Here is a 27,084-nt window from a genome sequence, read left to right as displayed (position 1 = left end):
CCGTTCATGGGCAGGAGGATGGCCAGGGTGACCCTGAGAGCCAGTGGCCACGCTGGATCTCTTCCTGTTCCCCAGTCCAGGGGACTTCCCTGTTCTTCCTGTCCAGTAGACGTTTGCTTCTACATCCTAAGGAGACCAATGGGAAGAACACTGACTGGTGTCCTGTTCTGTCCTGAGACCTTGCTGGCCTGGAGCCAAGAGCTGGGGCTGGGCTGGAGAAGGAGCAGGAGTAGTCAGGGGCTATAGCTTCCCCAGCCCAGTTTCTCTGCCCTGGACCTGCTCATGCCCTGTGGCCAGGGACAAAACACTCCCTGGGGGCAGGTCCTCCTGCCTCACTTTCCCCTGGGAGTTGGGTCTATTAGGAACCCCCTATACTTCCCACCCAGGATCCCTTGCTCTTGGCTCCCAGCATTCTCTACTCTTCCTTCCCAGGATTCTCTCATTTTCCTCCCATTATCCCCTGCTCTTAGCTCCCGGCATTCTCTGCTTTTCCCAGGATTCCCTCCTTCCCGCCATGGTCCTCTCCTCTAAGCTCATAGCATCCTCTGCTTTTCCTTCCCCGGATTCTCTCATTTCTCCCCATGGACCCTTGCTCTTAGCTCTTAGCATTCTTTGCTCTTCCTTCCCAGGATTCCCTATCCTACCCTCACAGGACTCTCTGTCTTGTCCCCGCCCCCAGCCCCCATAGATCCACAGGTCTTACCACCCCACAGACCCCTGGACACTCTGACAGGCTCACATCCCTCTCCCCTTGCTTTGTGATACCACTCAGCCTACCTGCCCCTCAACTCTGCCTGCCCTGCCCCTGCTCTGAGGCTGCCAGCTCAGGCATTCAGCCTCATAGCTCAGCACCTGGCCGGCGCTCTCAGCTTTGCCTTCCTCAGGTTCCTGTGGCTCTGCCTATACCTCCCATCCCCTACCCCCCCCCCCCGCTCCATCTGCTTTGCTTCTGACCTGACCTGCTCTGCCTGCTCTGGCCCAGGTTTGCAGGTGGTGCTCAAGTCCATCATGAAGGCCATGGTTCCACTCCTGCAGATCGGGCTGCTTCTCTTCTTCGCCATCCTCATGTTTGCCATCATTGGCCTCGAGTTCTACATGGGCAAATTCCATAAGGCCTGTTTCCCCAACAGTACAGGTGAGGCCTAGCAGCATCCCTTGGGCTCAGATGAGGACCACAGACTTAAATTCTTCAGGAGACAGGCACTGTTCTAGGTGCCTGTCTAGCAGGGCCTTCAGGGGCCAGATTGATGAGGGGGAGCTTACATTCCAGTGTGGAACATTCACAGTGACCTGAGGAACACACACACAAATATAACAATTATAGATTGTAGTAACTTTTAGGAAAGAAACATAAAAGGTATTTGGAATAGAATAATGTGGAGCCTGCTTTATGGAGGGTGGCCAGGGGAGCCTTCTCTGCTAAGGTGACAGTTGCATAGCTACTAAATATGGTGGGAGGGAGAGTTGTGGCTGCCTGGCCAGAGAGCTTCAGTTATAAGAAATAATAAATGCAAAAGCCTGAGGTGACAGACAGCAAGAACAGAGGATTCATGGGCTTTGAGGCATAGTAAGAGCTCTGAGTCTCATTCTGAGAGAGATGGGAAGATAGCAAAGGGGTTTGATCATTCTGACTCCATGGGGAAGCACAGGCAGAAACAGAGTTGGGTGGGAAGATATCTCAATTTAGGAGAGATGATGGTGGCCACATCCAGGGTATTGGTGGGTGATTATAAATGGGTCAAATTCTGGGCTTGTTTTGTAGGCAAAGCCAATATGATTTTTTAAGATTATATATGAAGTATAAGAGAAAGAGAACAGTTGAGGTTGGTGCTAAAATTGTTGACTTGAACTACAAACATGTTAAAGGAGAAAACCCATATGATCATCACTTAAATGATCACAGAAAAATCTTTTACTAAATTTAAATCATTGACAATTTTTAATAAAGCTCTTTTTAAATTATTATTTTTTAGCAAACATCATCTGATAAGATAAAAAAATCTTTTATCAAACTAGAAATAAAATAATTTTCTTAAATTCCCTAAAACTTCTGCAAACAACATTCCTCATTGTAAGTCTTAAGAGCTTTCTTTTGCACATTAAGAATGAAACCAGGCTAGGTGCCTGTAGCTCAAGCAGCTAAGGCGCCAGCCACATATACCAGAGTTGACAGGTATGAATTCAACCTGGGCCAGCCAAACAACAATGACAAATACAACCAAAAAGTAGCCAGGCATTGTGGTGGGTGCCTGCTCTTAGCTCCCAGCATTGTCTGTTCTTCCTGGGATTCTCTCATTTCTCTCCCAGCTACTTGGGAGGCTGAGGCAAGAGAATCACTTAAGCCCAGGAGTTGGAGGTTGCTGTGAGCTGTGATGCCACAGCACTCTACCCAGGGCAACAGCTTGAGGCTCTGTCTCAAAAAAAAAAAAAGGGAAAGAATGAAACCAGAAAATAAATAAATAAATAAATGAAAGAATGAAAAAAGGGCACACATAGTCACTTCCAGTCCACACAGCCAGTGGCATGAGACAAGGAAAAGAGGAAAAATCCTACCAAGTTCTAGAAAAGAGGAAAGGAACTGTTATTATACTTAGTCTTTACAAGCACTTGTCAAAGTCTTTGGAGGGAGACAGATAATCCCATGTGGTAAGTTTTGCCTTATAAACCTGGGAGCATTTGCTTCCCATCCTAGCAGTTCTTTAGAATTTCTCCTGTGTTTTCATGTGTTGTAATACATTTTTTAAAAAATATTTTTTCAGCCCTTTCAATGGGATTTTGGGAACAAGGGGGCAAATGTGCTGCTTGCCATCTTGTTCCAGAGATTAGCAATGGTTTTCTGGTGTTTCTTTAACACCTCTTTGTGTGGTCATTGGCTACCTACTAAGTTGTAGGTCAGTAGCAGGATGTTCAGTCTGTAGGGGTGCAGGGAGGTCCAGGCCAGGAAGTCTCTAGCCATCCTCCAGGCAAATGTGTTGGTTCTAGGTCATCCTGCCTTATGAGCCCTGGACGGCACAGTGGCTAAGTCTGTCTTGGTATAGGCCACAGGCCCTGCTGGCTCCAGAGTCACAGTTGGATCTGCATGTCAGGGAGAATCGTGTTAACAGTTTGGCTGTGAGGGAGAGGAGGGGTCAAGGTGGTAGTGGTAGGAAGAGTGAGAGGCCAGGAGTTTGTTGTTTCTGCTTTTAAGATGCATAGGTCCGAGCTTGTGTAAATGATGATGGGCAGGTTCCAGCGCAGAAGGACAGGCTAACCGTTAGTTCCTGTGGGGTTGGCTCCTGAGCTCAGGTGGAGACAGAAGTAGGAGGAGAGCAGGGTCGTCCATGGAGGTCTCTGTTGGTGCCTGGTTCCTGCCCGGCTGTAGTGAGTTCTCCAGAGTCTGGGAATCTCAGTGGGGGTGAGAGTTTGGTGTTTCTGAACTCAGTGTCTGCTTCGTTCTCCTCCTCACAGATACAGACCCCGTGGGTGATTTCCCCTGTGGCAAGGAGCCCCCAGCCCGGCTTTGTGAGGGCGACACGGAGTGCCGGGAGTACTGGCCAGGACCCAACTTTGGTATCACCAATTTTGACAACATCTTGTTTGCCGTCTTGACAGTGTTCCAATGCATCACCATGGAGGGCTGGACCGACATTCTCTACAATGTGAGTTGCATCCTAAGTTTGTACCTCTGGGGCCCCTCTTGGGGTGGCACTTCTGACGGACAGTGTCTGCCCTGCCCTGAGCTCCTTCTTCCACCTGAGGATGGGACACCATCTCCTCCAGATACTGACCTAGAGATACCACCTTGGTCAGTCTTAGCTCACGGTTGGCCGTAGTTCCTCCTTGACTCTCTGTAGTAATCTCCCTATGAAAGCAAAAGTGAAGGCTGAGTGGTGGGGTCAGGAAGAAAACTCCAGAGCAAATGCTCCTGTTGGTGATGGTGAAGAAAGCAATGGCACCGATAGCTAATGCTCACCACAAACACTCCATGCATGGGGCATTTCACTCCTGTCCACTCATTTGATCTTCTCAAGGGGCCAGGGTACAGGTGATGACACTGAGTCACAGGGAAGGTAATTATTTTGCCCAAGGCCTGGCAGCTCTGTTAACCACCAGCTCTGCTGCCCTGCTAGGTTCTTTGTGATGGGGTGGGGGCCAGTGGACCTGCGGGACAGCTGGTTGCCACCAGCTGCCCAGTGCAGAGGCTGGGAGCAGAGTAGGAGTTCAGAGCTGCACTGAACTGGCTCAGGACGCTCCCTGGGTATACAGATTCTTGTAGTGGGAGCCTGTGTCTCCCAATCTGTGTTCTTCATGGCTGTCTACTTGGTGCTGTCTGCTCTTTGGTCTCTTCACTCTCTTTAGGGCATCTACCTGTTTCAGCCATTTAGGGCAGTCTGGGTTTGGTGGCTGCATTGAATGTTGTGTGTAAGTTGCCTTGGGGGTGCCTGCTGGCCCATTGCACCTCCATCTCCCCCAACCACTGCTATTCTACCATCACCTCCAAGCAAGCTTCTGATGTCTTTTTGTGTGAAGACTCCTCCCACCCCCATGGTGAGCCGTGTGTGTGTGTGTGTGTGTGTGTGTGTGTGTGTGAGAGAGAGAGAGAGAGAGAATCTACATTAGCACATCAGTGGCTCCAGGAGGTGGAGAAGGAAGGTGCATGTGAACCGGGAGCCTCTGAGTTTTGAGTGACCAGTGGATGTGTTCTGCCCAGGGGCTGTCAGAGAGGGGCCAGGAGCACCTAGTGCTGTCACTTGTGCACTGAGGCTTGGGCACCTGGGTCTGGGGCCTCCCTGCATAGCCTCTGGCAGCTGTGCCCATGAGTGCTGGAGGCATGATGGTAGGCAGAGCTCAGGGGGACACTGGGACTCTGTTCTGTGTCTTCTCCATGAGTTCTTGGGACTGTGGGTTGGTCCTGGGCTGGGCATTCAGCAGGTGCTTGGTAAATGCTTGCAGAGCAGGCAGATGGCAGATGAGGAGTTAAGGAGATGCTGGCAGGTTTGTTGAACCAGATTCTGCCTGAAGTAGGCGTCACATCTGATGCCAGGCTTCTTTGATTGAGGGATGAAGAATAGGGACAAAGGCAGCGATGAAGAGCTTGGCTGCTCTCTCCCTGTAGCTAATCAAGGAATAATTTCCACAAAGGCAGACCCTAAAAATAGCTGAGTTGGCCACATCCCTGCCAGCACTACCCGAGGAAAGGGCTATGTGACCAGGTCTCTGCAGCCCTCAGTGCCCAATGGGGCTGGGCCAGTGGCTGCAGGTGACTCAGATCCCCTGTCTGGGTCTGTGCCCCCAGTGAAGGTGGCAGGTGGGAGTTGCTGGCTGTGAGGGGCGGCAGAGGTTTCCTCCTGCACACATTATAGTAGGACCCACCTGCTGCTGTGCGTGGCATCTGGCACAGTGGGGCCAGGATAGTGATAAGTGCTGTGGGGAAAACACGGGGCCAGAAGAGAGGAGTGGCACGCAGAAGGGTGCAGGGAGAGCCAAGCCTTGCCAGGGCCAGGCTGAGGTCTCGAGGGCTTGATATGAGGCTGGTGCCAGCAGTGCCCCAGTGCAGGTGACTGAGCAGTGCCAGGATCCTCCTGAGGGTATTGGGCTGGTTGTCACAGATGAAACAGAAGTTTTGAAGAAGAGGGAAACAGCTGGTCCCCAATTCCAGCTCTGGGGGTCTCTTGCAGCCCCTCCAGATGTGCCCCTTCCATTCCATGGGCTCCTCAAGCACAGGCACTGGCCTGGGGGCAGGGGGGAGCTGGATGGCAAACTCACACTGGTGCCTGGCAGTAGATACGAGTGTCTTGTGGAATAGCTGTGGTCGGGCGAGAGTGGGCAGACAGGACCCAGTGGAATGCTGAGAAGAGTTCTGTTTAGAGGACATGCTGAATAAGGGTGGCAGTGGGTGGGGAGTACGGGGCTGGCAGTGGAGTAGATGCTTGCCTGTGCTTGGATGAGAGTGTGGAGTCAGGGACTTAAGGACACACAGGTCCTCATGGGCGATAGATCAGCAGCAAATGCTTGTCAGGCCTACAGAGAGGAGATTGTCTCAGTATGGTGCCATGTGGGGGGAGTACCTGCCCCCCTCCCCTCTGGCATCACCAGAGGTCAGGGCCAAGGCCCAGCAAAGGAGGGCCTGGGAGGCACAGAAGAGTGGCCAAGGTGAGCAGGTGCCACCTGAGAGAAGCCTGCCAGACAGTGGTTACCGGTGGGACTGAGCATTTTCAGTTACTGAATTGAGGCTGTGATTATAGAATTTTTGCCCAGGATTTATTAGAAAAGTCATTGGGCTTGTTCAGATTTTCATCTAAGATCATGGGAAGGATTTTTCCATTGGCCACATTCAAAGGGACAGTGGCGGGTAAATATTGGTTTGTGATTTTACATGTGGTTTTGCTGGTGTTCATTGTACATGAGGATTTGAGGAAAGAGTGTTCAGAAATGCAGGTGCTAGTAGGGTGCTGTGGCTCACACCTTTAGTCCCAACACTGGGAGGTGGGAGATTGCTTGCAGGAGTTCAAGACATAGAGAGATATTAGCACTACAAAAAATAAAATTAAAAAATTAGCCAGGTGTGGTGGCACTTGTAGTCTCAGATGCCTGGGAGGATCTTTGAACCAGGAGTTGCAGGCTGCAATGAACTGTGATCATACTGAGGAACTCTAGCCTGGGTCTAGACAGAGCAAGGCTCTGTCTCAAAAAGAAAAGGAGATATAAGTACAAAGGCTTATTTTGATCGTAACACTAATAGGCCTTGCTCATAGATTGGATATCCAGTGTGGGAGAAAGAAGAATCAAAGATGATAGGACTTGAACCTTTGGAGAAGGCCATTTACTGCGAAGGGAGAACTGCGACAGGTGTTTGTTTAGTTTGTTTCAGTCGCGGGTGGAGGTGAGACCACAGGGTTCTGTCTTGGTCTGTTTGTTTCAGGTAACTATTTTCATTAGGGTGGAGATGTTGGGTACGCAGCTGGGCATTTGAGGGGCAGATCAGAGGGGACAGTAGGGCTGAGGATATACCTGTGAAATCACTGACTCAGGAACAGTGTTTAAAAGTATGAGGAGAGTGGTATCACCTGGGAAGTGAGCGTGGATCCAGAGAGAATGCCAAAGATTGAGCCCTGGGAAAGTTCCAGCATTCAGAGATCCAGTAGGAAAGAAGGGCCAGTGAAAGAGATGGAGGCAGAGCTTTCAGGGGTGGGAGCATGACCTCATCCTGCGGGGCCATGGAGGCAGGTCAAGCGGTTTTGCCAAAATGGCAGTGAGGCCACATATTGTGTGAGATCAGGGAAGAGAAGGGACTCTTCATTTGGTAAGAGGGCCGGTGTTGGTGAGTAGAGGTGTGGAGGCCGTGGGGAGTGTGGGCTGCAGGGAGGTAGGTAAGGCAGTGAAGATGAGATCTGACTCCCTAGGAGAAACTGCAGTGAGATGGGAGATTCAAGGAATTGGCTTTATTAAATTAAATTTTTATTTTGAGGTAATTATAGATCTACATGCAGTTATAAGAAATAGTAAAGAAGAAATATGCCATGTATCCTTTGCCTCGTTGCTTACAGTGGTAACAACTTGCAGACCTGTTATCAACACAGCCACCGTGCAAGAGTCCCCACACGGCAAGGTGCCTCATGTTGCCCTTTTGTGGTCACACCCCTGCCCTCCCACACTCACCCCTCCTAGTCCCGGGAATCACTCATCTGTATGCCATATCTACAGTTTTGCATTTCAAGAATACTGTGTAGATGAAACCCTGCCGTGTGTCACCGTTGGTACTGGCTGTTTTCACTCAGGCATCACTCATGGGCAGGTCCTCTGACGGGTGTATGTCAGCGGCTTGTCCCTCTTCATGGCTGAGTAGTCTATGTGGTTCAGGTGTAGCATGGTTTGCTTAACCTTTGCCTAATAAAGGACATCTGGGTTGTTTCCATTTGGGGGTTATTATGTATAAATAGAGTTGCTATACACCCTTGTGTACAGATTTTTTATGCAAACTTTTTTTCACTTCTCTGGGATAAGTGCCCAATAGTGCAAATTTATGGCTTGTATACTATTTGCATGTTTAGTTTTAAAACTAGCACTCTTTTGCAGTCCTACCTGCAAGGTATGGGATAATGTAGTTTTCTGCACTCTTGCCAGCATGTGGCAGTATCACTTTTTATCATAGCCATTCTAATGGGTGTGCAGTCACACCTACATCCTGTGCTATTGGTCTGCACTGCCTGATGATCATGGTGTCAGGCGTCTTTGCAGGCTCGTGTGCTCTCTGTGTGCCTCCCTAAGGCGGTGTCTCTCCATACCTCTTGCCCAGGTCTGCTTAGATTGTTCTTTGACTGTACAGTTTTTAAGTTCTTTATGTATTTTGGGTACTAATTCTTTGTCAGATACGTAGTCTGCAAATACCTTATCCTAGTCAATATCCTGTCTTTTCATGCTCTTTACCTGGTCTTTCACAGAACATACATTTTTTAAAATAGTATTTTTATTAGCTGCCTGATACCCTCTTATAGCAGTTTTCATTTCCTTCCTTTTTTTTTTTTTTTTTTTTTTCAGTTTAAACCCGTCACCTCCAGCATATGGGGCCAGTGCTCTACTCCTTGAGCCACAGGTGCTGCCCAGAACAAACATTTTTAATTTTAACAAAGACCAGTTTTTGTGGATTGGGCTTTTGCTATTAAGTCCTAAATCCTGAAGATTTTCATCTGTTTTTTTTCCTAAAATTTTTATTGATCTGTATTTTAAATGTAAATCTGTGATCCATTTTGAGTTAATCTTTATATAGAGAATGAAGTTTAGATTGAGGCCCCCTTCCTTCTCTTCCCTTCCCTCTCCTCCCCCCTTCTATGGATGTCCAGTTGCTCTCACAGCATTTGCTGAGAAGGTTATATTTACTCCATTGAATTGCTTTTGCATCTTTGCCAGATATCAGTGAGCGTATCTGTGGGGATCTCTTTTGGTTGTGTTTCTCTCCCTGTGCCAGTAATGCTGTCTTGATTGCTGTAGGTTATATATGTGTAAATCTTGAATCAGGTGGACCAACTCTTCCCAATTTACTCAGTTTTGGGGAATTGACATCTTTACTGTCTTAGGTCTTCCAACCAGTGAACACAGCATGTCTCTCCACTTATTTTGATCACTTTTTATTTATTTCATTTGCATTTTGTAGTTTTCAACATACAAGTCCTTTATGTGTTTTGTTAGATTATTATTATTATTATTTTTTGTGAATGATTGCAAATGTGTTTTGTGAGCTTCCAAGCGTTCTAGTACCAGAAAGACCAGCAAACTCTGTCTTAATGAGAAGTGAAAGGGAGCTAGATGAGGGTGTTTGTAGTGTCTCTTTCAAACTCCGTCTACCTGGCACATGGCCTAATGCTTAGTTGTCTAACCAATGACCTGAGGTCCTTCACACAGGAAGCCTCTTTATTCTGGCCCATGTTCCCATGGCTCTTGCCTGACCCGTGTCCTTTTCATGCTCTGGTACTGAGAGTCTGTCCCATATTCCTCCTAGTGTCCCAGGGAAAACCTGGACTGGGGCAGCCCTGGCTCTTCAGATGGAAGATGCAAATTCTTTACGCTCCCACAATAGGAATGAATCCAAAGATTTATCGCTTATAGATCAGGCAAGGAGGGTGTCACAAGCCAGGAGGGTAGGCCTCCATCCCCAGGTTGCTGGAGATAGGAATGAAGCCTCAAGAGAGATGGAGAGAAAGGCAATAGATGGTATATATAAGGCATAGGGTGTGGGTCACTTTAAGTTCCAGGTAATGCCTGAGTGGCCTATTGAAAGGCAGTGTCTGGACAACATGGACTCTAGTGAGAGAGGCCCTTGGTTTCTGGCCACAGCTCCCACCATGCTGGTGTGGCACTCTCTTTAGCACCTTTGCTATGCTGTTCTCATCACAAAATGGTATTGCATTTTAAATTTTGGTGTCTGTGGGTTCATTAGTAGTATGTAGAAATACAACTGGTTTTTGTATTTTGACTTGGATCCTGCAACCTTGCTTGACTCACTTAGTAGTTCTGGGAGATTTTTGGCAGCTCCCTTGGGATTTTCCATGTAGGTATAAACATCTGCAGACAGGGACAGTTTACTTCCTCTATATGTCTCTTTTTCCCTTCATTTTTATTTTATTATGGTAAGATACAAATAACATAAAACTTACATTTTGACCGTTTTTTTTTTTGACAGTCTGACTCTGTAGCTCTGGGTAGAGTGCTGTGGCATTATAGCTCACAGCAACCTTGAACTCTTGGGCTCAAGTGATCCTCTGGCCTCAACCTCCTGAATAGCTGGAACTACAGGCACCCACCACCACACCTGGTTGGTTTTTATATTTTTAGTAGAGATGGGGTCTTGCTCTTGCTCAGGCTGGTCTCAAACTCCTGAACTCAAGGGATCTTCCCATCTCAGCCTCCCAGAGTGCTGGGATTATAGGCCTGAGCTACCACATGCCAGTCCCTCGATATTATTTCTAACTTTCTGTTTTAGCCATTTACTGTGGCAGAGGAGGAGGGGTTGCTGTCTGGTTAGGGTGAGTGTGGAGGTCCAGGGTCCCCACAGCACAACACTTGCTGGGCCTTTTTCTCCCTGATGGGCAAGTATGGCTGCTCTGGCTCCCGCTGTGCCTCAGGGGCAGAGGCCTGGTGGGGAGGGTGGGAGTGCCTTGTTCGTGCTCCCCATGAGGTTTCTGTATACTGTGTGGGAGTGGCCTGAGTACTGCTGGATGGTGGTGCAAATCCTGACTGTCCACTCACCCTCTGGCAGTGGCCTAGCTGGGCGGGGCTAGGCCTGTCACTGTGTGTGGGAGAGGGAATCCAGGGCCCCATGTGATCTTCACTAATTGACTGGGGGGTGCTGAAGAGGAGAGTTCATTCCCACTTGCTTATGTACCCCAGTTTGAGAAGGGTCAGGTGAGAACCCCATTATTGCACTGGAGGATGGGTACAGTGCCTCATGAGTCTTAGCTGCAGTGACCCTTACTTCTTGAGGTCCTAGCTGATTGGCCTTTTTTCCTCCAGCCTTCATAGACTTACTTTTGGTTCATGTATAATGTTCAGATTATTAATTGTGCTTAGTGGGAGGAAGAGGGAAGGGTATGTCCACTTTGCCTTCTCAGAAGTGGAAGTTCTTGTTTATTTGATTTTGTTTTTTAAAATGAGGTACTTGGAGTGACTTAGCTACTGATAGGAATGGCCCTTTGAGAGGGAAGACTGATCAGCAGCCCTTCTTTTCCTCAAGAAACGGGCTCAGTGGGTCTGGAGAGGGTGTGCTCAGGGAAGGCGGACTGTACTCAGTGCTGGGTTCTGAATGTTGTTTTTGGGTTAGGGGCCAAGGAGCTCAGTGACCAGCCTGGAATCAGTGTCCAGGGGTCAGAGCCACAGGCTCAATGTGTCCAGGGGACCCAGGACTTTCCAGGAGTTGAGTCTGCACATCCCACTAAGGGGGGCAGACCCCAGATGGCAGGTGTGCTCCCAGCAGCTCCTATAGACTGACTCCAGCTATAGGGCAGTGCTCGGCTGTCTTCTTGCCTGTCTTGCTTGGGGCCCTTGCCCATGACTTGTGACCTGTCTCTGGAGAGGCAGAAAGGGCTGCGGGCCATGCTCAGCTCCCATCTCCCTCCTGGCTGACCTCAAGTACTGCACTTGTATAGAAAAAGAGGTTCTCCCTCCTTCCTCTTAGCCAAGTCTGCTAGGAACCCAGGAAAACAGAACTGCTCTGAAAAGTAACCAGATCCAGAGGAGCTCTGGGGACACAGTCCTTCCTAACTTGTAGCTGTTCCGATCACACCTGAGTGCTGGGCTCTGTCTCAGGCCTGGCATGGGTGACACCTGCTCCTAGGAGCTGGTAAGGCCTCTGCTGCCTCCAGCTGTGGGAGCCATTGCAGACAGGTCAGTGAAGGGTCTGGTGCTGGGGATTTCATTCAGGAGGAAATGTCCTTGGAGTTGCTCAGGGGTCCCAGCAGCCTGGTGCAGCCATGCATGCTCTGCTGGGGAGGTGCCTGTGCAAGGGTTGGGTCCCTAAGAGTCAGGGCATCTAAGTGGCCTTGGACTCCTCAAGTATACGCCTTGGCTTTTGGGCATTGCTGAGCAGTATCTGGGAGGGCTGTGTGTCCCTGGTCCTCTGGGGCCAGGGAGGGAAGGTCTGGGCTCTGGGTCTGCCTCACCTCTCCTTGCCTGGCCCCACCCCCAGCCTGAGCTTTCCCTGACTGTCTTCCCCACTACTAGAACCCTGACAAGCATTTGCTTCTAGGAACCCTTTGACCAGGCTGTGTGCCTTGCCTGTGTGCATCCTCACCACCTCATTTGTCTGTGTCCTCACCACCATCGTCTGTGTGTGTCCTCACCACCTCCTTGCCTGTGTGCGTCCTCACTACCAATTTGTCTGTGTGTGTCCTCACCACCACTTTGTCTGTGTGCGTCCTCACCATCTCCTCGTCTGTGTGTGTCCTCACCATCTCCTCGAATGTGTGCATCCTCACCACCATCATCTGTGTGTGTCCTCACCACCTCCAGGTCTATGTGTGTCCTCACCACCTCTTCTTCCTTTTCAGACAAATGACGCTGCTGGCAACACCTGGAATTGGCTCTACTTCATACCACTAATCATCATTGGCTCCTTCTTCATGCTCAACCTGGTGTTGGGTGTGTTGTCAGGGTAAGAGACCAAGTGGGGATTATGTAGGGGCACTGTGTTCGCAGGCTGAGGGAAAGGAGCCCCATGAGCTGGGCAGTGAGCCAGGCCCAGCCTGGAGGACCCTCTGTGGTGGTCACTCCCAGAGTCTTGCCTCTGGGGGCCTTCACGCCACCATCCTGGGCCATTCCCTGACCTTCCCCTGGCTTTCTAACCTCTGCCATGGGGAAGGAGCTGCTGTGGCGTCACACCTGGGTAAGTGGGAAGTGTGCTCTGTGACAGGGTTTTCAGGAAGCTTCTATGGCCGCAGACAGCCTCCTGTTCCCACAGTGAAGAATGGGTGGGGTACCCCCAGAGTCTTGGCTGCAGTGACCACTGGGCTCCTCATACCAGCTCAGCTCACCTCTCCATGCCCAGCTGCTCCAGGGAAGGGGAGAGGGCACAGTCCTGGGTCTCTGGAGAGTGGTGCCCCCTGAGTCCTCTTGGTGTGGGATGTGGCCATCATAGCCAATTGACCTGCAGGCACAGAGCACCTTCCTGGCCTGCACTGGGCTGGCATCTGGGGCTGTGGGGCCCTGCTAGGCAGAGATGGGGGCATGAGGCTTGGCCGGCCTCTGCACACCAGCTCTGCATCAGACCTCTGTGAGGCTGGAGGGGAAAGTGTCCCTCCTGTCCTCCCTGAGGATTCCTGCTCAGGCCCAGGCCTTCTGAGATGGGCTGGGGACATCACCTGGGGGAGGGTCCCCGAAGTTGCCACCCTGGCCTGAAAGGGAGTGAGCATAGCAGAGACAGGCTATATGTGGCTACTGGTCATGTGTCCTCAGCCTCAGTCCTCTCCTGTGAGGCATGGGATTGTCATTGGTACCCCTGCAGGGACCAGCTAAGCCCCTACCACAGATGTCCTCAAACTATAGCCCATGGACCACATGGGGCCTGCTGAGGACATTTATCCAGCCTGCCAGGTGTTTTTGCTGCCACTGCCTGTCCTGCTTAGCAGCTGACTTGTCCCAGGGCCTGCAGTCCAGCCCTCCAATGGTCTGAGGGACAGTGAACTGGGCCCCTGTTTAAAAAGTTTGAGGACCCCTGCTCTAGCACATCATGGGAGACCCAGGGCTCAGAGAAGGCACCTGGGAGAAGGATGTCTCCCCAGAGACCCATGAAATCTGGGACTCCACCAGGCTGAGGGGAGGAGGCCAGTGGTCAGTGGAGCATGTATTATAGGGTGGTTGGAGCTGGGAAGGGTATAAGGGTGAGCAGGGGCTGGGGGTACCCAGGCTCGTGGAGCCTGGGCTCAGTGCTGAGGGCCCTACATGCTCTGGTGGCTGGCCCTGGCTGGGTCCATGGAGAGGCAGGAGAGTGGTTGCCCGGGCCACCTTGTGTGTCTTTCTCTGGATGCTGTGTGTGATGGACTGAGGGCAGTGGGGGGCTGAGGGCAAGAGCCTTGTGTTTCCCAGCTAAGTGCCCACCTATGAGCCTCCTGGCCTTTGGGGGAAGGGGAGACATGGAAAGACATGAAAAGGCAGATGAGGCTGCCTTCAGGGTCCAGGCCCAGCAAAGGGCCCCTAAGGCCAGGGGCCAGCACTCTCCACACAGCAGCAGTGAAAGGTCCCTGAGTAGCCTGCATGGGGTGAGCTTGCTCTGCAGGAGTCTTGTGGCTTCACTCTTCATGCCTGGGTCTCGTTCTTACGGCACCTGGAAGCAGTCCTGGTGACCACTGACTGGTGAGAACAGCTCAGGGAGGCTGGTGGCCATGGCCTGGGAAGCAGCTTCTAGCTGGTGGGGTCCAGACTGCTGAGTGAGTTCCTGTTGGTAGCTCTCAGATCAGCTCAAGCAGCTGGGTCACTGACCTCTGCTGTCCCCCAAGACCTTCCTTCCCTCAGGGCATGACCAGGGGCCTGGGTGAGGACCCTGCCTTCTGTAGGTTCAGCACTTGGGGGCCAGATGGGAGGGAGGGCATGGGCAGGGGCTGTTTCTTCTCACTGGTTGAAGTCAGGCTTTCCCACTCATGGGCTGTGTGTGCCACATGCGAGACTTCCACATCCCCAAGCCCAGAGCTTGTTGTGTGTGCTGTGTAGTGTGCATGTGCCTCTGTGTGTGCTGGGTGTGCACATGTGCACATGCCTCTGTGTGCCCTGTGTGTGTGCATGTGCCTCTGTGTGTGTGTGTACCTGCGTGCCCTGTGTGTGTGCTATGTGTGCTCATGCCTCTGTGTGTCAGGTGATGATCCCTCCCTCTGCACTATGAGTCCAAAGCTTGTCTAGAAGGCTGGCTCTGGGCAGGTGCTGAGCAGAACAGTTGTTCCCCGCTGGTCACCAAGGCCATGGATGTGCAGGAAGGGCAGGGGCTGGAGGTGAAGAGAGGGAACAGTCTCTGCTCCTTGTCATAGACCTCAGTGGTGCTGAGCAGTCCCTGTAGACTCTACAAGATTTTCTTCTGCAAGGTTTCTGTCCACCCTTGACCTGTGTCCTCTTCTTCCTTCACTCCTATCTGTACCTCCTCCCACAGCAATGGCTTCGTATATGAAGCGACAGAGGAGGCAAAACCAGTGCCTCCCCTCCCCTTGCCCTTGAGAACTCCTGCCCACAGCCTGTTACAGGTGGTGGGTTACAATTTTGGTACCTGGGTACCTGCCTGGGCCTGCTCTTGGCAGGGCTGTGGGACTGTCCCAGAGGAGCCTGAGGAGGGAGGCCCTGCCTGTCGCTGGGTGGGTGGAGGATAGGGGGATCCTCTGAGGGTTCAGGTCAGAGGTACAGCAGCCTGGCTATGTGCAGGCTGTCCTGCCCGCCTCTGGGCCGCACAGCATGATGCTGTGCTGACACTCACAATTCTGCTTGCTTTTCTGGCCCTGCATGGCAGAGAGTTTGCCAAGGAGCGAGAGAGGGTGGAGAATCGCCGCGCCTTCCTGAAGCTCCGCCGGCAACAGCAGATCGAGAGGGAGCTCAATGGGTACCTGGAGTGGATATTTAAGGCTGGTAAGAGCCACGGAGGGGCCACCACAGCCTGGTCCATTACTGTTGTTCTTGGTCCCCACCAAGAACTGTGGGGTAGAATCTGAGGGTTTGTAGCTAGCATGTTCCTCTCCCTACCCAGGGTCCTGGTTCTAGGGAGCCATTTGGCTCAGAGGGTAGTGGCCTTTTCAGTTGAGGGATCTGCCATGACCCAACGGCCAGCCCATGGGTCATGGGAGATGGGCCCTTCTGTGCTTGATGCCAGAATTTTCTGGAACCCCTTTCCAGCCCTGGCCAGCCCTTTTCCCCCAGCCAGAGGACCTACTCCTGCCTCCTCAGTGCTGAGTTTACTTGCGGGAGGGTGACATGTGGGTGGGGCATAGGGCAGATTCGAGGGAGCTAGGCCCATGACACCATTGCTCTGAGCCCTGCTGGCTTGTGAGCTGTGATAGCTGAGAGGCTAGGTCTTCCAGCAGACGTGCCTTTGTCAGGCGCTCCTGGAATGAGCCCTCCTGGGACAGGGATGGGGACTGGAAGGCTCTGGCCTGAGGCTGTGTTCTGTCACAGAGGAAGTCATGCTGGCAGAGGAGGACAGGAATGCAGAGGAGAAGTCCCCTTTGGATGGTAGGTGACCCTCACTGGCCCTCCTCATGTGGACAGAGCTCTGGGGCTGGGTGGGCAGCACCCTGTGTGCCTGGCAGGTTCCATGTGGGACACTCTGCGGGGCCAGCAGGCATGCATCCATCACACACACAGACTGGGCTGTGCAGTCTGCCTTGGGCTTCCTGACACATGCACATGTCATTGTCAAGAAAAGTGCTGCTCCTAGGAACACTACAACTGCAGGCATAAACCCAGCTGTGTCTGTCCCAGAGCTCGGGGTGATGCTGCTCCCAAAGGCCACGGAGGCCGCCTGGCAGCACCTGGGGCAACTGGGGGTGAGGCTGGGGCCCCTGCTGCATGGTCATGGGCATGTGTCACCCTACTCAGGTTTAAGCGGCCTAAAGGCTGCAGCCCAGGCAGTCTCTTCCCCCTTTGTTTAAAGCAGTGCTGAAGAGAGCAGCTGCCAAGAAGAGTAGAAATGACCTGATCCATGCTGAGGAGGGTGAGGACCGCTTTGCAGACCTCTGTGCTGTTGGTAAGTCTCAGGGGTTCTCCTGGCTCTTCTGGGCTTATAGCCAAATGTAAAAGGGCACTTGGTGGCACCTGGTAATTCCCTTCTGCCCAACACTTGCTCCTTCCTCTCAGTGCACAGAGTCCTCTGTCCCATCCCGTGGTTGGAGGTCTCTGTGTGTCACTGACTGTAGGGACCAAAATTTTCTAAGCTTTCTCTCTTCAGTCTCTATTTTCTACTTTTTGGGGCCTGCTGCCACTGGGGCCCTTGCTTCATTTCCTACCTCTCAAATAGTTAAAGGAAAATTTCTATCAACTTACTCTATAGACCTGTCCTAGTTCCTTTCCCCTCTGGTACCAAACTTCTGGTACCCAAAATGCCTGGGCATTTCCCCACCAAATGGCCTGTTACAGTGCATTCTAACACCAAAGGTAGACTCAGCCCTGAGTGTCTACCTTTAACTGTGTGGGAGAAGAGCAGACACTTGGCAGTGACGGTTTTTCATTTCAAGCTGCCAAGTCAAATCCCCTTGCCCTCCCACAGTGGTGAATGCACCAGAGTTAAAAGCTCTGTTTCTCATCATGTTGTTGTAGTAGAGACAGAACTCTTTAATAAAACAGCACACACACATGCATACATACAGCGTGTACACTTGCATACATGCAAATACACATATGAACACTGCACACACGTGGATGCACATACACATTTGCACATGTGTGTAAAGACACACATACATACATGCACCCATGCATGGCACATACACATATAAATGCATGCACACACTTACATATACACCCACCATACATACTACTCATGTAAAAGCCTGCACACATGTGCACAATCAGATACACACATACAAACATACATGTAAACACATGCACACAAGTAAACATACATGTATGCACATGCATACATACATATGCACACACACTATTAGACTTTACCCTTTCTGTCCTCTCCCAGTACCAGGAAACCCATATTAACAACTTAGAATGTACCCTTCCTATATTTCCTGCTTATCTTAGATAACACACACACACACACACACACATACATGCATGTACATACGTATATGCATGTGGAGTCTAGCCAAGCTGTTCTCATCTTACCTTTGGGAACCCTACTCATTGATTAGTCCAACCCTGATCTGCTGGCAGTGGCTGTGTGGCATTTGTGACATGCATTCACCGTAATTTCTTCAGCTGCCCTATTCATGGCCATTGGTGTAATTCTAGTTTTTATCTCCCTGTGAGCAAACTGCCCTCAAATTCTTGTAAACGTCTGTCCTTCCTTCCTGGTGCTTTTGTCTCTGTGGGTAGAATCTCAGAGCAGGCTGCCGTGTATGGGAGATACATGCACTTTCTAGAGATGACCTCACATTCCATTAACCACACAGGAAGACACTTGCCCCTCATCTTGCTGAGATGTCATCACTCCTTTTGATGTTTGCCAGTTTGAGGCCAATTTGATGAGAATAAAGTAACATTTCATTGGGACTGTGATTCTCATTTCATACACTGCTTATGGTTCTGAATCTCTTCTTAAATGTTTGTTTCCTGTTTGGGTGTGCTTTTTGCTGTCTCTTCATATGTCCTATTCATTTTCCCATTGGGTTTATTTATTTGTAAATTATTTTGTCAATAATAAGAGACCAATGTATATTATAGATCTGAATCCTTTGTCATCTTATTATTTTTAAAGATTTATATTAGTTTTGTATTTAAATGGTTTTCTTCTATTAATATTTATATTTCATCTATTTATTCTGATTTTGTATAGTAAATTGAAGAGTTTTTAAAGTCTTTTCTATGATTTGGAGTTGTTGAAATGACACTGGAATTATCTTTTCTTTGTAAGTGAGCTAAAACTATGAATCTGTACATCTATACATAGTATAGTCTAAAAAAGCAAAAAAAAAAAAAAACCCTCAAAAACAAACCAAGCCCCCCCCCCCCCAAACAAAACCTTGGGCTAGTTTTATAATTTATACTTTGTTGTTGGAAAGGGATTTTCTGTTTTCTGAGTGTTCAGATTTGCTTCTACAGCTGCTTGTATTATCTCCTATGACCCTTTAAATCTCTCCTGTGTGTAGTCTGGACGTTCCTTGCAGTTATCTATAAAGGGCCTGCCATTCACCACTAACTCAGGCACCAGGGTTTCAGTATTAAACAAAGCAGTTAAGATTCTTTTTTTTTTTTTGTAGAGACAGAGTCTCTCTTTATCACCCTCAGTAGAGTGCCATGGCATCACACAGCTCACAGTAACCTCCAACTCCTGGGCTTAGGCAATTCTCTTGCCTCAGCCTCCCGAGTAGCTGGGACTACAAGCGCCCACCACAATGTCCAGTTATTTTTTTCTTGCAGTTTGGCTGGGGCTGGGTTTGAACCAGCCACCCTCAGCATATGGGGCTGGAGCCCTACCCACTGAGCCACAGGCACCACCCATATGTATATCCTTTTTTTTTTTTTGGCAGTTTTTGGCCAGGGCCGGGTTTGAACCCGCCACCTCTGGCACCCCAGTCCTTAGAGCCACAGGTGCTGTAGCAGTCAAGATTCTTTGTCTTCTGGAGTTCCCATTCTGATTCTGGTGGGGACATCAGACAACAAATGAAATAATAAGTAAAACATTAAGTCAGAGGGCCTGGAGGGTGCTGCACATGGAATGGCCACAGACAGACTTAGGGGAAAGATTGTCTTCAGGCAAAGAGTGCAAGAAGGTGAGTACGTGGGATACCTGGGGAAAAGAATGTTCCAGGCAATAAGTGTGAGACCCAGAGATAGGAGTATGCATGGTACTCGTGTTCCATGTGGCTGGAGTGATGTGGGCTGGGGCAGTAAAAGGAGGTCGGGGTCATGGCGGGCGAAGTTTGTGGATGGGTGACATCATCTGGCTTCTGCCCATCAGGGTCCTTCCAGATCCCTAAGGCTACTTTGCCAACAACAGGCTGGACTGGGAAAGGAGGGCAGACACAGGGAGGCCAGTTCAGAGATGGTTGTGAAAAGCCTGGGGATGGTGGCTTGGACCTGGCCATCTGTACAGGGTTTGGCCTGAGCAGTGGGTCTGTCTGGGAGGGCAGGACTGCATGGAGCCCCTTGTTCAGTTTAGGGCATGCTGAGCCTGGTGTGTTGGACAGCAGTGAAGACATCATGTAGGACTTCATCACTGTAGTCTGGTGTTTAGCTGGGGACATGATATAGAAAATTGCCAGAGAAGGGTCCACGGCTGTGAGAGTGACTTAGCACACAAGGGCCTTGTTGGCTTCTCTCTTGTCTCTAGTATGTCTGTCTTTGCTTTCTCTCCTTTTTTTCTCAATTAGGATCATATGGGGTTAATATATGTATTGATCATTTAAAAAAAAACAGATTTCTTTTTTCTATTTTTTGTTTCAATTTTATTATTTATCTATGTTTTTGTCTTTATTAAGTTTATCTTTCTGTCTTGTTTTGGTTACATTATTATTTTTCTAATTTCTCAAAAATATGTCACTTTTTGTTTTTTAGAGAGACAGTCTTCCTTTGTTGCCTTGGGTAGAGTGCTGTGGCATCACAGCTCACAGCAACCTCTAGCTCTTGGGTTTAGGTGATTCTCTTGCCTCAGCCTCCAGCATAGCTGGGACTACAGGCGCCCGCCACAACGAACACCTATTTTTTTGTTGCAGTTTGGCTAGGCTGGGTTCGAACCCACCCTCTGTATGTGGGGCCAGCGCCCTATTCACTAAGCCACAGGCACTGCCTTCTTTCTTTTTTAATAGTGAAGGCAATTTAGGATACTCATTCTCCTCTATATAAAGCTTTGATGTCATGCCGTACTTTTTAATGGTTTCTGAATAATAATTACTTTCTCTTAAGTCAAAGGTTAATGTTGGAGTGCGCTTCAACTTTATAAGTAGTTAAGATATTTTGATCATCTTGTATTCATTTGAGTTATATTAGATAATGATTGGGAAATTACGTGGCTTGTAAATTACTAAATTTAAAAGATTTCAAATTCTAAGTTCATGACTGATTTTAAAAAGTTTCACTAACACAAAATAGTATGTGTCCTGTATTTGAGTGATATCAGACTATAGGTGTATTTATTAAAATCAAGTTTATTGATCATATTTTCTAATTCTTTGTTTTTTTGTTTACTAAATTTGTTCAGTTCTTAAAGTAGTATTTTGAACATTCCAACTTCATTTTATTTTTTGTGAAGTATTGCTTATATTTCTAGTAGCTTTTATTCATATATTTAGCCATTTTATATTTGGTCAATATAAAGTTATGATTGTTACATCTTTTGTGAATTATACTTTGTTTCATCTTGGTGCCTTCTTCATCTTAGCTCCTCAGTAGATACCCACCTGTCTGGCTTCCTATGGCCTGGTCAGTCCCTCTGTACACACCCTGCCTGTCTGGTGTCACGTGGCCTGGTCAGGCCCTCTGTGCATACCCTGCCTGTCTGGCATCACGTGGCCTGATCAGTCCCTCTGTATACACACTATCTGTCTGGTGTCATGTGGCCTAGTCAGGCCCTCTGTACACACCTTGCCTGGCTGGTTTTCTGTGGCCTGGTGAGTCCCTCTGTACACACCCTGCCTGGCTGGCTTCCTGTGGCCTGGTCAGTCCCTCTGTACATACCTTGCCTGTCTGGCGTCACATGGCCTGGTCAGGCCCTCTGTACACACCCTGCTTGTCTGGTATCTTGTGGCCTGGTCAGGCCCTCTACACACACCCTGCTTGTCTGGTGTCTTGTGGCCTGGTCAGTCCCTCTGTAGACACTGCAACTGTCTGGTGTCACATGGCACTGCTACTTTTTGTTGCTGTCGCTGTTCTTCGTTTTTAGCTTGCATTTACCTGGTACCTTTCTTGCTCTTTTATTTTAAGCTCTTCATTTTAAGTGTTCTTGTAAATCGTATTTATGAGTTTTGCTTTTTTTTTTTAACCCTGTTGTCTGTTTCTAATCTGAGAATTCAGCCTGTCTTGATTCAGTGATGTGTGAAGCGCTTGATCTGTTCCTGAGCTTATTGCTTCCTGGTTGCTGCATGTCACTTGTGCTGCTGTCCTTGCCATCTCTGCTGCGTGTTCTGGTGCTACTGTCCCTGCTGTCCCTGCCGAGTGTCCCAGTGCTGCTGTCCCTGACGTGTGAAGTGCTTGATCTGCTCCTGTGCTTGTTGCTTCCTGGTTGCTGCATGTCACTTGTGCTGCTGTCCTTGCCATCCCTGCTGTTGCTGCATGTCCGGTGCTGCCATCCCTGCCTTTCAGCTTCACTTGTTCTGCTCTGATCGGGCTATTACTACCACTTCTCTCTCACTCTCTTGTTCCACAAAGGGTTATCTTCCCTTCCCCACTCTCATAATTAGGAACATTTTCCTTCAGTATTTCAGTTTGTTTCTTTATCATTTTTACCACCTAGATGCATTATTTCCATTACTAATTTGCTAATTTGCTCTATTTTCCCTTATTTTGCCCCTGCCCCCAACCCAGTAAGATATGATCTTTGTAATACCCTCATCTTTATCCTCTCTCTTGGTTTGCGCCAGTTTAGTGTTTTTAGTTCTAGACTCTCATTAGTCCTTTTGGGTGGCCCTACCTGTCCTGCAGGTGCAAGAGCCCTTACACAGCCGTCAGGGTGCAATTTACTTTGATGTTTTCTCTCCACTCCAGCTATGTTCGGTGGGAGTCAGTCCCTCTGTAGACTGGCATCCTGTGGCCTGGTCAGTCCCTTCCTCTCGTCTGTCACTGGATGGACTACGCTGGTGGTGGACTCTTAGCTTCTGACTTGTGCTCAAGTGTTCCTCCTTGGTCCTTACTGCGGAGCGAGATCCTGACACATCTCAGTGCCTTGTACTTAGATGTTGCCTTGTACTAGACTTAGACTCAGTGCCTTGTACTAGACGTTACCTTGTCTCTGTTTTCCTGTTGCAGACGAGGCGCCAGGGGCTGCCAGACTCTTCTCCTTCCTTGGGAAGTTGTACTCTGGCTGCTGCAGAGCCCAGGGCCTCACCTGTAGGCCCAGCCTTCCTCAGAGCCCCCTTCTTCCATCTGTCCATTGCTTTTGGCTCCTCTCCTTGGTCTTTTGCTCCTCCGCTCGGTCCAGCCTTGTCGTTGAGTTCTCTCTCATGCTGTCCTGTAGACTTGAGACATTCTTGTGCTTCATCTTCCAGGCTTCTAGTTTGAGTTTTAAGAGTGACCTTCCTCTTCTTTTATCTGCTGAATGGCTTTAGAAAAAAATTTAGTTTTTCTCTCAAAAGCTCCTTTCTCATTCTTTCTTTTAGTTAGGTTCACTTTGATCTGTTTGGTGCTATACCTGAATTCCTGGGACCCTGTCGACTTTCCCTCCTGGATTCCCAGTAGGGATCCAGCATTCACCTCTGGCTGGACTCAGAGGTTGTCAGATCAAGATGGGCTAGGGGCTCAGAGGGAGGAAAGGAAGCCACATGTGGGTTTTCATGTGCTCAGAGCTGTGTGGTGACCTTGGCTGCCCTCCTTTGGTGCTGAGGACTGCTATGTCCCAGGCGTGGGCTGGCACATAGCCCAGGTCATCCCTCTGCCACTCTGCCACATGTCAAGTGGGTTGAACCCCAGTGAACTAGGCCCTTTATTGTTTCACTCAATCCTCACAACTCTGTGAGGTTAGAGTTTTCTGCATGAAATCTCCAGGCTATATGCTGTGTGCAGGGTCACACACCCAGGTGAGGGGTCCCTTGGTGTCCTCTGCTGGTGAGTCAAGGCTGGGCTTGAAGGAAGCACACTTTTCTGGTCTATTGGAAGGGCTGCTGAGGACAGGGATGGTTTTAGCCACTCTGTTTCTGTGCCCTGTCCAGGCCTGGCACAGAATGCCTGTGTAGGGCAGAATAGAAAGAACTCGAATGTTTGTATGCAGTCGTGCCTTGTTCTCATGAAAGCTCAATTCATTGTCATTCATTGGTTAGTTTCAGTCTTGATTTTCCCCTACCTTGAAAATATCGTATCTTTTTTTCTTAAAATCTTTTTTCAATTAAAAAATATGTGCTGATTAAGCTAAACTTGGAAAATGTAAAAAACTGAAAAGCGTAAGTGTAATCCCTTTGTGATTTCCCCACCTGAATATGGCTCTGGGCGTAGATGTCTCTCCAGTTGCTATAGAAGGTAACAGCAAAGAGCTGGTCCAGGGCCGCCGTCCATAGCAGACTCAGCCACACAGGGGCTGCCTACTGGGAAATGCTGTCCTAGGGACCTGCACACAGCCCAGAATACCCTGGTGGCCCAGGATACACTGGCCCAGGATACACTGGCAGGATGCTGGCCAGACTTTCCCCATTTTCTCAATGAATGGCCCACACCACATGGCTCTGTGGCTCTGAGGACACTGGCTGGTCTGCCTGTGAGTTTGCTAGGTCTGTCCCAGAGTGTGAGTTGAGTGGATATGCTGGCTTCCTACGGGCAGGGCAGAACAGTCCTGTTGTCGGGTGCCCCTGCCCTGGTGCTCTATTGCACATGGTCACACCAAGGAGCTGCTGTGGCTCAGGGACCCCATGGAAGGTATGGTTTTCTGCAAATGTGGTGACAAGGGAGGGTGTATGCTATGTCGGTGCAGGCAGATGAGAGTGTGGGACATGGCTGGCCAGACACAGAAGGCAACATTTTCACGAGGCCTTTGTTGTGGCAGGCGCCAGCTAGCTCTTATTGGATGGCTGGGGACTCCCTTGGAGGACTTGCTGCCCCCTCACTGCAGGTGCAGTGGCCATGGAGGTCTGCATGCTCCTTTCCCTCCTTCCCTGGGTAACTATGCGTGTGCCGAGGACATGTCACGTGGCCTCTGGCTGACCTTCAGAGTGAGCTCAGTCAGGGCCGAACGTGAGTGTGACTGATGTTCCAAATGACTGCCAGTGTGGGGGCTATAAGTACATGGCTCAGTTTGTGGCCCGGTGTGGCTTTGTCCCACATGGCCTACTCTTTGTGTCTGCCCCCTCTGCACCCTGCTCTGCTCCTCTGAGGATGAGTGGGTGTGCATGGCTGTGGGGGGTCAGCTCAGACTAAGCGGCTACTTCCAGTGAGGGCTGGACGTGGAGGGTGTGAGGCTCTGTCTTGGCTTCACAGAAGGAGGGCTGTGGGGATGGTGTTCTGTGCATTTGCATCCCAAGTACTAAGAATCCACCATTAGGGCCCTGCAAGGACACCCACACCTGGCTTGTGGTCTCCTCTGGACCCTCAGTATCTCCCTGTGTGTCTGACATAGCTGCTCAGCTTGTGGACATGTCCCCCTGAAGGCCTCAGGGTCTGTCTTCACCAGCCCACTGATGCTCCATTGTACTGAGTGCCTGTTTGTGCACATGCACACGTGACATGCACAGAGGTGCTCACAGCAACACACTCACACACCCTCTGTCCTCACACAGGGTTTGTACCCTGAGAGGCCCATGGCTAGGAACAGCTGTCTGTGTCACAGACACAGTGGCCAGCCCATGCTGCACATGTCGGGGCAACTCCTGCACAGGCTGCTGCAGGGAGATGGCCAGCCCTAGAGGCACACATAGCATCCCAGGCATGATGGAGGCCCTTCCACACTCACCATGCTTTGCCAGAAGCCTTGCCATCACATGGTGACAGAGGCGTGTGGCCACTGTTCTTGCAGAACTTGGGGGCTTTTGCAGGAGCTGGGCACAGAGTTAGTAAGCAGACACAGTGACGGGCAGTCTGGCGATGACCACTGTGAGGGGAGCCAAGGACCCACTTTTGAATGAAGTTCCTGGAGCAGGACCTTGATGAGGATGCTGGGACCAGCTGTGACAAGAGGGAGCTAAGGGACACATCCCCCTCCCAGGCAGCCATGAGGGGCTGGGCAGACCAGAAGGGAGAATATGTGGAAATGCAAGAAGGCCACCTGGTTGGATGTGGGGAGGGGAGAGCCACAATCATTGGATTAGAGTAGGGCTTGAGGCTTGGTGGGCAGGACAGTACCATAGGCACCATGTGGACAGTGAACTTGGCTGTGTCCCAGGAAACTGGGTAAGAACAGGTGGCCCCTGACTGCCAGCCCCTGAGCCACCAGGAAGAGGGAGGGCTGGGTGCTACAGAATTCCTCAGCCAAACTGATGAGGTGGGATTTAGGGAGATTTATGTCTTGGAGGTACAGAAAGCTCAGGATACCTGCAGACAGTGACAGAGAGCTGGGACCAGAGACAGTGGCAGTGGATCATCTAGCCCAGTCCAGCACTCCTATCTGGCACCCAGTAACCGTGGAGATCACTGAGGCCTTCAGTTCTCTCACCAGCAAAATGGGGGCCACAGGGATAATCGGCATAAGTATTTGTGACTGGCTGGGCTAGGGGCCAGTGTCCTCAAGGGTGTGTCTGTGAGGGTGTGCCATGGGAGGGTCAGGTAGGTGTCCTGAAGCCTGCTGGTCCCCGCATCCTCAGTGAGTCCCCTGTACCCCCAGGATCCCCCTTCGCCCGTGCCAGCCTCAAGAGTGGGAAGACGGAGAGCTCATCATACTTCCGGAGGAAGGAGAAGCTGTTCAGGTTCTTCATCCGGCGCGTGGTGAAGGCTCAGAGTTTCTACTGGGCGGTGCTGTGCGTGGTGGCCCTGAACACGCTGTGTGTGGCCATGGTACACTACAACCAGCCACAGCGGCTCACCACGGCGCTGTGTATGTATCTGGCTGGGCCCCTTCTGCTCATGGGTAACTTGGACGTCCCCTGCCCCTTTCTACCTGGAAGCCCTCACAGGATCCCCGTGTTGCCCAGACTTTCCTCCACACATGGGCAGCCCCCAGGGGCTCTGCTGGAGGCTGGACAGTGTCTGGGACCTGAGGGTAGCCTCCCCATCCCTGGGCTGCCCAGGCCCTGTGAACCTCTATTCCTCAGCATAGTGTGAAATGGGACAAGGGGCCTGGGCCCCCAGGGGAGAAAGTGTGTGGGGTGACCAGGGCCAGACAAGGTCAGACAGACCTGTATCCTCCTTTGGAGGCCTCAGACCTGCAGACCAGGGCCTCAGTGCCATGCTCCTTCCTTCCACAAGGCTGCTGCCCCTTCCCTGGGCTCTTATTTTGGTTGCTACTCTCGGGGTTATTTCCATTTTCCTACACGATGGATTGGACCTGGATGTGTCCCTGCCCCCTGTGACTGGAGCCTTGCAATGGGTGACAGGTATTGAAGTCATGACCTGTCTTGGCCCTGGCCATAGCCCCAGGGATGCAGAGAGGAAGATGACTGGGGGTGGGGCCTTGGTCCCAGTGCCAGCCCTCCACACGTGGGACTCTGTAGCCTATGGAGTCATCCAGATCTGCTGTCTTCCTCACAAAGAGGATTAAAAACAAAAAACTCAGCTGGGGCCGTGGCTCACACCTGTAATCCTAGCACTCTGGGAGGCTGAGGTGGGAGGATCGTCTGCGCTCAAGGATTCGAGATCAACCTGAGCAAGATCAAGACCCCATCTCTGGCTTGGTGCCTGTGGCTCAAG

At 50.4% G+C, this 27,084-nt stretch overlaps 1 protein-coding gene across 1 annotated transcript in view; it reads left to right on the top strand.

The window, feature by feature from the left end:
• The window catches only part of CACNA1B (calcium voltage-gated channel subunit alpha1 B), a 221,174-nt gene that overhangs the window by 44,373 nt on the left and 149,717 nt on the right, over positions 1-27,084 (top strand). Inside the window, exons 5-11 of the mRNA XM_003794791.2 lie at positions 983-1,135; positions 3,448-3,638; positions 12,519-12,622; positions 15,455-15,570; positions 16,114-16,170; positions 16,595-16,684; positions 26,063-26,272. Of these exons, the coding sequence (XP_003794839.1) occupies positions 983-1,135; positions 3,448-3,638; positions 12,519-12,622; positions 15,455-15,570; positions 16,114-16,170; positions 16,595-16,684; positions 26,063-26,272 (921 nt within the window). The remainder of the gene's footprint in view (positions 1-982; positions 1,136-3,447; positions 3,639-12,518; positions 12,623-15,454; positions 15,571-16,113; positions 16,171-16,594; positions 16,685-26,062; positions 26,273-27,084) is intronic.

Source organism: Otolemur garnettii, unplaced genomic scaffold, assembly GCF_000181295.1.
Source record: "Otolemur garnettii isolate 467f Iridium unplaced genomic scaffold, OtoGar3 scaffold00087, whole genome shotgun sequence".
In the NCBI taxonomy this organism is placed as follows: Eukaryota; Metazoa; Chordata; class Mammalia; order Primates; family Galagidae; genus Otolemur; species Otolemur garnettii.
Note: the sequence above shows the minus strand (reverse complement) of the source record. Positions and strands in the feature narration are given on the sequence as shown.